Source organism: Punica granatum, chromosome 8 (genome assembly GCF_007655135.1).
Source record: "Punica granatum isolate Tunisia-2019 chromosome 8, ASM765513v2, whole genome shotgun sequence".
Lineage (NCBI taxonomy): Eukaryota > Viridiplantae > Streptophyta > Magnoliopsida > Myrtales > Lythraceae > Punica > Punica granatum.
In genome coordinates, this window is record NC_045134.1 from 3700682 (window position 1) to 3712632 (window position 11951).

The window sequence follows — 11951 nt, forward strand, 5'->3', positions numbered from 1 at the left end:
ACCATGGCTAGCTAGCGTACTTTGAATGTCAAGCCAGACGGGCTCAATTTCTCTTCCATGAGGCGTTGCATACGTTCTGCCGTGGAAGGAGAGAGATAATTTACCCAGTTGCCAAGTGCTGCGATGTGTTTATGTGTTTTCCTTTTTCTTTTTTTTCCCCTTTATTTCTCTATTTCCATTTCCATGGCGGATGGCGACGCCCATAGATGGACTTATAATAACTAGATGATAGCCCGCGTACAGAGTTTTTGGGTCGTATGATGTTTTTGTGTTAATATCTTTTGAAGAGTCAAACATAAAATCTATTAATATCCACGCTAGAGGTTTTGATGCCTATATATTTTAAGTTTTGATATTCTTCAAATCTGCAATCATAAAAAGTAATAATTTAATAATTTAAAAAGATATAAAAACTCTTTTCTACTTAATTGTGTAAATTTTCTGACTTCTATCATAATATATATTTAATTATAAGGTCATAAAGATAATAAGCCTGAAATGCTTATTATCCATGTGCTTTCCTTTACCTGTTTTATTCTCCTCTAACTTCTTCATGTTATGAAGACTACACAAGTTTGCGATCTCTTCGACGACTCCAATAATGGAATTAAATAGAGGTGCGTAGCGGCTACGTAACGGTATCAGTGGTATATCGCGGCCAGTATTTTTTTTTCCATGCTGTAGCCATCGATATTGCGGCCGTAACGGCCGAAATATCGGCCGTTACGGCCGTAAGCGCCCAAATAGCAGCGTAGAGCCGATCTAAGGGTTATACAGGGTGGATAGAAAAGGGAAGAAGAAAGAAATAACGTTGAACTATGAAATTTTTTTTATTAAGCCAAGCCAAGTTCCATTTGTTGATCGGGTAAGAAACAGAGATGGAGATGCTGCGATGGCGCGGGGCTGAACTCTTTTTTTGAGAAATTTCTGAAGATTTATGAAAATAATGAAAAAACAAATTTCTGAAAATTTCTGAAGCGGACTATGGGCTTAGTGGGTCAAGTCCAATTTTTTAATAAGATATCAGTTTATTCAAGGCCAACGATACCCTAATTATATACTAGTATAATATTTTTTGTTTTTTTAATAATGCGTATAATCGAATCAGTGCGTTTATCCATTTTATTGGCCTAAACATGGCATCTAATCTAATTAGCCATGTATCACATCTTTTGCACGGATTAGAGTTTTTTTCTCATCATCTAGGAAAAATTATGTCCGTGACGACCGTGATCCTAGTTGCATAATACCACGACACCCGCTTCCGCGACAACCACTCCATGACCGTTAAGCGAGTCGCGACCGTGATTTAATTCCTTATTCCTCTCTTCTTCCTCGGAAAAAGGCACTCCCGTGAAGCTTGCAATCTTCTTCAAAGTCCCGACGGGGTCAGCCTTCATGTCCTCGTACCTGAGGAACAACGCCTTATCGGGTGTCTTCAGGCTCGCGTTCAAACCGCCCAGCATATGCTCCCAAAACGGCCCGCAATCATCGATTCCTCTATATAGGGAATCAAACATCTCCTCGATAGGCGAATCCCCCCGTCACGTACCCAGGTTGCGCGTTGCCCAGAAAGTGCCGCAATGATACGTGCTTAATGGTATATATAGGATGTGTGTTTTTGATATTTCCCAACAACTTGAGTCGTAGTGATCCCGTTCGGATGCCAGCTTCAGCTGTCGGGACCTCTGATGGTAATAAAAATGGGGCGGCGTCTTCGTCTTTGGCTTATCACTCCACTACCAGTGCCTCTCCCTACCTTTGCATTAAGGAATTGTCTCCCTCAATTAGATTTGGACCGCTGCTACAGTATTCCCCTCCAATGATCCGACTGCTTTTGTTTTTCTGGTATGTTAGCTTGGGATTCCTTGAGCCTACCTCGGTTGTTTTGTCTGTCTTGTTAACAGAGTGGAGTGGCAGAGGCTAGTTTGATCGGCAGCCCGTCGTCTTCCTCGGCACGTTCATAGTTCTGTATCGACTGAGAATGCTAAGTTATTCTTGGTTTGACTACTGACATGGTCACTGGTTTGAACCGATCAAGGTTTCTCAGCGGTTTTTGGTTTGACCCTGTCGGCTTGGTGGACTGCCTTCCCTGCTTGCCAGATTGGTCGACAGCTTGGTGTCCTCCTCGACTTGCCGGATTGGTCGACATCCTTCCCCAGCCTTGGCTCTGATTCTACTTGTCGGTACTATTTTTTTTTTCAAATTTTGCATTATGGTCTATTATTCCCAGCCAATTTTCTATTCTTAGTGTATTTAGATTTGCACGACAAAGAAAATCAAATCTCTATATTCACATGATAATCAATTGCTGTAAGTTATGTTGACTACTTATTTTTTTTAATTATTTTTTCACATATAGACACATTTAATATTTTTTTCGAGTATTTATGACTAATTCATTAAATTAAATATTTTTTACTCCCACAAATCGCTTGACCCTCTGTTTAGACTACATATTAAGAATGTGAATATATGAACATGATGTGGGGTTTAGCCTCGGAAATTCTCACTACGAGAAATAACGGTTATATATATTGACCCCTTTTATAAGGAGCATATAGTGGTGGTAAATAATCTGTTGCTTTCGATGATGACCAAGTTTGGCTCCTACTAAATATTACATATACAGTGCTCAATTGAAAAAGGACCCTCACTATTGATATTCTTTTTTTTTTTTTAATAATGTAATAGATGGTGGATTTTCTATGAATAAAAGACTCCTTCACACTTCACCGCATTGTCATTTGTATCTGACACCCACTAATCAATCTCTCAATTCACTGAAATTTCACAGGAGACGCTTCGAACTGACGAGACCATGCCTGCCATCGAAGCCCCGCTGCGCCACCTCCAACAATAACATCTCATTGACGACAATATGAGTGTACACGAGAGTCTAGTTGGAGCAGTAGGTTCTCTGGCGGTTCAATCACCAATTGTTCCATTGCACCAGTTATTTTAATATTGTCCTCGAGATCCCATGAATACAACATCATTTTGAGCAAGCCAGACAGATCCGATTGTTGTGAAAAATAAGATCTTCCAGAATTTCCTTTGAAAGTTCCCAACCACTAGGGAAAACCACTAGAAGAAGAAATTTGAGAGATTTCGAGGCATACACCAATTCATGTCTCACCAAGATAGTAAAGAGCTCCAGATCTTCCAAATAAAGTTGCAGAGAAGGAATAAGCGACTCACATCTTCATAATAAAATCCATAAAAAACAAAGCAAGTTTGATCAGGGCTGAGTAAATCCTTTTTTTTTTTAATGAGATTAATTACCTTTTAGTTGATCTATCTTGAAGAGTTAGCCAAGTAACGCACTCCACTTTCGGGCAATCAATTGATTAAAAGACATCCGGAGAAACAACAAAGTTGGTGTCACAAAAAAGTTTCCGAAAAGAGTTCACAAAAAAAATGCCATCAATGTTTGCAGACTTCCAGAATAAAACATCTGCAAGTCAATTAATGTGAATTTTGCAGCAGGAAAGACTTGCTAAGAGGTTGGTGAGCACCAATTCCACTTAGAATCATCCCAAAAGCCCATTTCACGAACAAAGAGTATCCTTATTTAATCTTGTAAAGAGACATTATATAATCTTGGAAATTTGAAGCTTAGTAGCTGATCACCAATAATCTAAGCATCAATCTCAAACCTCCATTTCCATTTAGAAAGCAACGGTTTATTTTTGCTCTCAATTGACCGCAAGCGATGCACTCCTAAGGCGAAAATACACACTTTAGACAATTTTGCAAAGTTATTGGATAGAACGAAATTTATATATTTCATTTGAGCATTCCAAAAGTCAAAACTAAAGCATAGTTCTAAACTTCTTATTTTGAATAATTAGAAAACCCCCTTAATTTTTGTTGAGTAATATGATATTATTTGCTTCTTCGCGTTTTCTTCATTATGTTATCAACGATTCTTTAAGTTATTATACTCTATGCATTTATATTTAAGAGAAGTTCATTTCGCCTTGGTACCAAAAAATATAATATGATAAGTACAGGGAATTTATTGTATCAAGTAATAATCCATTTTCCTATGATCCCATTGGATCAGATGACCGCTTAATCCTTCTTTTTTTTTTTCCCCTTGTATCAAGTTATAATTTTGTAGACGATCGAATCGGACACACACATGCAGCACTTGAAAATGGGAACCCATGTCATGATGATGCATTGTAACGAATAGTATATGTTGGTGAAGTATTACATTAAGTCCGAATGAGCGTGAAAGAAATCAGAAATATTAAAGGAAAGAGATATTATGATATCTCTAACGAATATTAGGATATATTTTATATAAAGGGGTCTTTTACTAGTTGAGAGAGTGCTGCCGTGGAGCCTTGTGTTCCTTGGGAAACAGTTGAGAGAATTTAAAATCACAAAATAATAGATATGTGATCTTCTTTGGAAGTTTTTGGATTATCTTCTTGTTTATAGGTTTTAGAATGAGAAAGTGGAGAGAATTGAGAGTTAGATTTTTTTTTTTAGCAAAAAAGGTTAGACTTTTTGTGGCATGCGGTTTGTAACGGGGTTGGGATTGAGTAGCACATCCGAGGCTTGTACTATTAAACTTATTGTCTAATGAATTCCTCGTTCTCTGTCCGTGGATATTTGCCTTAATCTAAGAATTTCACCAACGTATACTAGGAGTTTCAATTATTTTCTTCATTGTTTATCTCATATTTAATTTTAAGCATTTTTCACATTAGAGAAATAAATAAGATCGTATGCCCTTGAATTTTCTAGCAATCCCAAATAGAAGATTACTTTCTCAGATGAATTTATTTTATGTGACTGTGGACCTAACACACAAGAAAAATAAATTTATAAATAAATAACCTTACATATGTTACACACAAACTTGTATTTTAGTAATTGGAAGATTACTCGTCGACAGAAAATTTATAACCACCATATATTTTTGTAGAGATCTCGCCCACCGAAATCGCATATGCTTTCAGGGCTGACAGAAGCACAATCAATTGTTCATCTCAAGGAAAAGTCAACAGCAATAAAATCTCAAGATCAGATCATATCTTAACCACTCATTTTATTTGATTTCTTCTGTCAAAAAAAATTATTTTATATGTAATCATTCAAGGAAATCATAAATAATAAATTATGTTCGTTTATGTGATAATGGTTGTTATGCTCTCAAAATATCTTAAGTTGGGTTTATTTGAACTTAAATTAAGTGTTTGAAATTTTAATCACTTATTAGAACAAGTGAATCTAAATGTAAGGACATAATACTTATAAAATGTTAGAAAATATATAAAAAAAATTTAAATATCATTTGAAAAATATATGATTAATTATCTTATTGGTTGGTTTAGAGATACCAAATCAATAAAAATGGAAATACTTAATATGAATGAAGTACACTAATAATTTTTTATTTAAATAAAACATAATGCTGTAATAAAAAATTATAAATAATTAATTCGATTTTTTGCTAGAATTAAGTTCATTTTCCTTAAAAATTAATATTAATATAAGAAGTGAAGGCATAATCTTTTAATATTGCACATTACCAAACTCTGATATATTTGTTGGATTTTTGAAATGGTTAATGAAACAAAAGAAGAAAATAATTTTCAATCCTAATGTTCAATCGAAAAGAAATTGTAATAAAATTCATTTTAAGTACATTAGTTATTTAATATTTTTGTTTTATAGCACATATAATAATTTTAAATAATAAAAAATAATTGAGAAATCATTTAATTAATATAAAAATGCTAGCAAAAAGTAAGAACAAAATCATAATAATCAAGAGCCAAAAGAGTGAACACTATCAAAGAAAAATTAGAGAAAAGTAAAATAAGAAAAAAAACCTCTAATTGCTTGTAATTCAATTTTTTTGGTAAAAAAAGGCCTTGAGTAATGAATAATTATAGCTAGTCTTCTTTTGTGTGTAAATCATCTAATTTCTTCTCAATTTTCATTTGGGATAAGTTCCAAAAAAATTTCGAAAACTTTGAAATGTAAATATTCTCTGTTAAATACTTATAAAGGATCTATTAACTATAAGGAAATATATATCTTATAAGAGATTAAATACCTTTTTGAAATATTAGAACAACCATTGAGATTTTTGGGCAACGTCGAGAATCTTCTAAGACTTAATTAAGTACCTAGGAGAAGAGTTTAAGAGGGGGAAGGACGTTCAAATGAATTTTCATGTCTTTCTAGCTATTTGAAAATTGGAAGGTATATATAGCATCATAAATGCAGTTTTTTGAATAGTCACATCCTTTAAGATACAATCACATTCTTTCACATCCCTTTGAATAGTCACATCATTTGAATTGAAGCTTTGCCATCGACCAATATTTGATTTCACTGGAGTTCACATACACATGGAACATGGCTGAATAAGCTTTGGATATTATTCAGCCATGGATATGTTATGTCGAGGAATCCATATCTTTAAGTCCTTTACACTATCATGTTTTCGACTACTGCAATGCGAGCTTGGAGAAGCCCAGGAAGGTATTGTTCCTTGTTGAGGATATTAATTTCACATGGAAAAGATGAACAAATATCCATTGTTTTATATAAGACTTTGGTATCACCACTTATCAGCTTGAGCTTTTAAGTGGAAATGAGTCTAAGCTTGTATGAGCAAATTCAATATGGTATCAGGGCATAGGTTATGCGTATGCGCGCCTGCACCACGCTAAGCTCAGAATATCCGAGAGTAGCCAAGAGTGCGCCTCGTGTAAGTCTCCCCCACTTGAGCACGGAAGATGAGCCCGACTCCAGGTCAGTTATTGAGAGAGGGTGTTTAAGGGCACATAATAACGTGTAGGTAAAAATAGACTACATGTTGCATGTGAGGGCGGGTGCTGGGAATTATTAATCGCACATAGAAAAAAATGAAAGAATATATGTGGGTTTATATGAGGCTTGGGACCATTTCCACTTTCAGCTTTAGCTTTTAAGTGGAAATGGTCCCAAGCTAGTATGAGCCAATGAAAATTCAATATGGTATCAGAACCCAAGTTACGCGTACACAAGCCAATGCGCTTGTATGCACCCACACCACGCCAGGCTTAATACATTCCAATACAACTAAGAGTGCGCCTCGTACTAGTCCCCCCTTACCCGAGCACGGAAGATGAGCCTAGCTCGAGGTTAGTTATTGAGGGCGGGTGTTTAAGGACACCTGACAACGTACAGGCAGAAAAAGACCACATGTTGCACATGAGAGAGGGTGTTGAGAATTACAAAATCCCATATAGAAAAAATGAAAGAATAACGATGAGTTTATATAAGACTGGGGTACCAACAGTTATTAGGTAGAGCTTTTAAGTGGAAATGGACCCAAGCCTATATAAGCGCAATTGAAATTCAATATGATATCAGAGCATAAATTACACGTATACGCTTCCGCACGCGTATGCGTACGAACACCACCCCAAACCTAGTATGTTCGAGAGCAGCCAAAAGAGTACCTCGTGTTAGTCCTCCAACACCCGAGCACGGAAGATGAGCACTGCTAAAAGTTAGTTGTTGAGGGCGGGTGCTTAAGGGTACATGACAGCGTGTAGGCAGAAATAGACTACACGTTGCACGCGAGGGCGGGTGTTAAGAATATTAATTCCACATGGAAAAGATGAACGAATATCCATTATTTTATATAAGACTTGGGTACCATCACTTATCAGCTTGAACTTTTAAGTGAAAATAGACTCAAATCAGTATAAATCCAATGGAAATTCAATATCATGTAGTACAACGATATGAAAGGAAAACCTGGCTTCCCAAATAAAGAGATTGGCGGAGTCCAAGGGATTTCCATTCATGTCGTTGTCCAACGAAGATCTGGAACAGGGGACAGGTAGAAGAAAATAGAAGATCGTCTGGATATGAAAACATGAGAAGCTTGAATGCTCGCAAGACTCAAGAGCGGCGTCCGCCCTGGTGGGGCTCCGAACAATGCCTACTTCCAGAAGGGTGAGTTCGGATTGGGTGAAACATCTCACAGTCAATGGGGTAGAATGCTTGTTGAAGACTGTGAATGAGAAATTGGCCGGCTCCGTGCTGAGCTTCGTGGCACAGACGAAACGAAATAGGGATAAAATGTAATTGGCACTTTCTAGACTATGATCACCTGATGACTGATAGCTGCCAAATAGTATGAAAAGTAATATTTCCAGCACTCCTTGGCCACATTCCGTGGAAGCAAAGCTAGTGAATTGAAGCGAACCACAATTAGCAGAAAACAGTTGCATTATATTGCACGTGGATCTTATTCCAGGTTCTTCCCGCTGATCCCTTTTACCAAATGTGTAAGATTTGGTTTGTTGGTAATTTTTTTCATTTCCAGCTCCTTCGACTTGCTTAGAGTGAACGTATTCGTGATTTCATCAATCACCCCATATTGTCCCTCACCTCCTAGCTCCTTGGAAAGTGTATTCCCCCTGAACCCCGCGATAATCCTCTTCGAGGTCCTCACATTAGTCTCTTCCTGCAAGACTCAAGTCATCGAAATTTAGGAATAACACTAACACATTCTTGGGCCTCTCCTTGCTAGCTAGCTTGCAATGACCGAGCATGTGGTCCCAGGGCAGCCCTAATATCCGGCCTGACAGAAGAGCAGAAAGATATATATTTCATGACAAGCATTTCTTTAGGAAAACCAAGCTTGGAGACATGGGTCAATTATCTCAGTTAGCAGGATGTTTGCGAGGGAAGAAAATTTAAGCCATTTGAGTCTGAACTTCAATCCTAATGGAATTGATTTCTCTTCCAAGATGTTCTTGAACCCTTCCTCCATGGGAAGGATTTATATAATTAACCCACTCCCCAACCTCACCTGCAACTCCTTCAGGTTACCCGGACCGCACACTTTCACTATCTATTCAACACCTCCATCCCTCATTTCCTTCTTTGAAAATGGAACACCCATGAACGCCCGCGATCCTCTTCAAGTTCCCCGCTGTGTCTTCCTTCAAGTCCTCCTTCAAGAACAACGCCTCTTGCCTTCCAAGTAGCCCAGCAAGTGGTCCCTGAGCGGGTCGTACCCATCCATCCCCTTACACAAGTTATCAAAGAACCTGCTTGATGCAGGACCAACCTCCAGCCCGTTCCCCCTGGCTTGACTTGGGCCCCAAGGTGCCACAATGACACCACTATGTTTTTGAACTATTTTAGTCGTCAATAATTATTTTCCTGTAAAGTTTCAATTCAAAAATGATGTACAATATAAACTTTGTGTTAATCTAATCTTACATGATTAATTTTTAATATTATTTTTTTGTATTTTATATGGATTTTCTTTTTTTTTTAATCTTATACTATGTACTATTTATTAGATAAATCTTCAAATTATTATCTTGCAAGATATATTTTATTTTCACCATCGGTTGGTTATACATGGAAATTATATGACAATTTTATCTACGATAATGTATACTTTTTTATCGTTCTGCTCTCCCAACATAATTATCTTAAATAGTATGTATTCCATTAATATCGATGAAAGATAATATTTCATGTATATATGACATAAATATTTTCTATATGTATGTCGACGAATATCTAGAAGATATACTTTCTATCTCAAATTATATATAAATTAAACTTAATAACTATAGAATTTTTTTTTATATTAGGTCGGCTTTTCATGAAACTTTTAGATTAATATGATACAAATTGAAATTCAAAGAAATAATACGCAATTAATTTTACGTTTTAAATCCTTTTTTCGATTTTTTAATTTATATAAATTTCTATCATCTATTTATATATAACAACCACTTCATTATTTCAAGATTTCTCTTTATGATAATAAGCTGCAAAAATAATATATAATAAAAAATTATTATTGTAATTATTCTATTGTTTTAAAATGCATACTTGAAAATTATTATTGTAATTATTCTAATATTTTTAAAATGCATACTCATTTTTACTTCAATTTAAATGCATACTTATTTATTACTTTATAATTTTCTTGATAAGGTTCACAAAATAGAACATAGTTTATCATTTTTTTTATAGGTGATAATTCATCTAATCTTTAGACTTTAAGAAATTATTTATATAAAAACCAATATTAACTATTTTCTATTTTTGGAGAAAAATTTAAATTTTTTATTAGTGTATTATATATCTATATATATTTACTTCAACATCATTATCCAAAAAATAATTTTATGACTTTTTCTCCAAAAATTTCATTTATATAATACATATATATATATTATAAATTTAATTTTCTTAGTTTGCAATTATAAAATACTTTTTAATGGCTGTTACAAACTTTTTCTAGAAATTTTTTAATGATAACCAAATAGGACTCTGTTCATAATTGACTAGTGTACTTCATATATGTAAGTGCATTAGATGCACGAACATGCTGCACACTCGATATAGAACGCGAAGTTATAAGATGTAAAGAATCAGCTAGAGCTCTAGTTCACCCGGAACGTCAATCCAAAATGACTCAATTTCTCTTCCATGATGTTCTTGAGCCGTTCCGCCATGGAAAGACTGAAATAGTTAACCCAGTCCCCGACCTCACCTTTCCTGAAATAGCTGTTGTTCTCAAAGCCGGCGATGGATCTACCTGTCTTGTTCACCTCCAACTCCTTCAAGCTACCCAGACTGCACATCTTTGCTATCTCTTCGACAACTCCATTCCTCTCTTCCTCGTCCGAAAACGGAACCCCCATGAACTCCGCGATCCTCTTCAGGTTCCCTGCGGTGTCTTCCTTCAGGTCCTCGTACTTCAGGAACAAGACCTTCTTGGGCCTCTCCTGGCTCGCCTTCCAATACCCCAGCAAGTGGTCCCAGAACGGACCGTACCCATCCATCCCTTTACAAAAGTTATCGAAGTACTCCTCCATGCCTGACCAGCCTCCTGCTCGGTCCCCTGCATCGACTTGGGCCACAAAGTGCCAAAATGACACCACCACGTCGAGGGGGTTCCGACAAATGTAAATCACCTGTACATGTAAATAAATATACATTGAAAAATTTTGAAGAAGAATTTTGTCAAATTTTCTTATTATAGCGAAATTTTCATAATTAGATCCGCTCTCTTAACATCTAATGTCACGCTGTGCTCTTCCTCCTCCTCCTCCATCTTTAAAATGAAAGTTTCAATTTAATTACTTGAGCAAACAATACCTTACAACGGGACTGGTGGATAGAATATGGCAGTGAATCATATGGAATGTGGGTGCCAAAAAGACGCGGATCGGCAAAGCCGGACAGGTCAGGAGCATGCCCTGCCGACTGCCCCAGCTCCAAGGTTCGGACAAGTGCACTGGGACTGGAGGAGAGTAAAGGGTGGTTGGCATTGACCTTGGAGGGGTTGAACTGTGCCCGGTAGAGGGCAGAAAAGGCCAGGGATTTGAGCCATGTGGTGCCTGACTTGGGCTTTGAGGCTATTAGGACATCGGAATCTCGTGCTAGGAAGTGGCGCTGGAATGAGATGACCCCCGGAAGAAATTTCGACAGGTACCAGAAGTTCTGGTATAGGGTGACGCCCGAGCTGTGCCACCCTTTCCCATTAGGAAGAGAAGAGATTAGCTCTTCGATTTCTTGCTGATCATCATACGAAGGTTTCGAGTTTTCAGCCATGGAGGGAACTAAGAGATGATATTAATGGAGGTGGCGTGGTATGGATGGGTGTGAGTTTGGGGTGAGGTAGAGATAGGATGTGCATATAAGAAAGTGCCGCGAGGACTGAATATATGTATCTATATACATATATAATCCATGAAATGCAATGTATAAATTTATTAAGAGAGAATGGGATGTAATGCAATGTTATGTATAATTAATCGTTCTTGAATCATGCTGATAATTTTGATTGATTTTCTTTTTTCTCACATCCCTCTATATTAGGTCCATATCGTCGATTATAATAAAGGTTCATGAAACAACAATAGGAAAATCAAAATAAAGAAGCAAGAATC

At 36.5% G+C, this 11951-nt stretch overlaps 1 protein-coding gene and 1 long non-coding RNA gene across 3 annotated transcripts; one reads left to right on the plus strand and one right to left on the minus strand.

Moving 5' to 3' along the window:
• Positions 1 to 1192: 1192 nt before the first annotated feature.
• On the plus strand, positions 1193 to 3008 carry LOC116189116. Of its 2 annotated transcripts, none has more exons than XR_004152321.1 (2): positions 1193 to 2186; positions 2798 to 3008. It is a non-coding gene; the product is annotated as an uncharacterized LOC116189116 (long non-coding RNA). The 2 variants fall into 2 exon arrangements; XR_004152322.1 differs by having other exon boundaries at positions 1193 to 2182.
• Positions 3009 to 10171: 7163 nt separating this feature from the next.
• On the minus strand, positions 10172 to 11708 carry LOC116187472 (cytosolic sulfotransferase 15-like). Its single transcript, XM_031516170.1, has 2 exons — positions 11158 to 11708; positions 10172 to 10973 (listed from the first exon to the last, which is right to left on the minus strand). Exons 1-2 carry the CDS (start codon positions 11611 to 11613, stop codon positions 10440 to 10442), a joined length of 990 nt encoding a protein of 329 aa, XP_031372030.1. The 5' UTR covers positions 11614 to 11708; the 3' UTR covers positions 10172 to 10439.
• Between the last annotated feature and the right edge of the window lie 243 nt (positions 11709 to 11951).

Excerpts from the sequence above, each read along its gene's own strand:
- LOC116187472 (XM_031516170.1), bottom strand. The coding sequence starts at position 11,613 with ATGGCTGAAAACTCGAAACCTTCGTATGATGATCAGCAAGAAATCGAA. Across the intron at positions 10,974-11,157 it reads TCCACCAGTCCCGTTGTAAG|GTGATTTACATTTGTCGGAA; the intron begins GTATTGTTTGCT and ends TTACATGTACAG.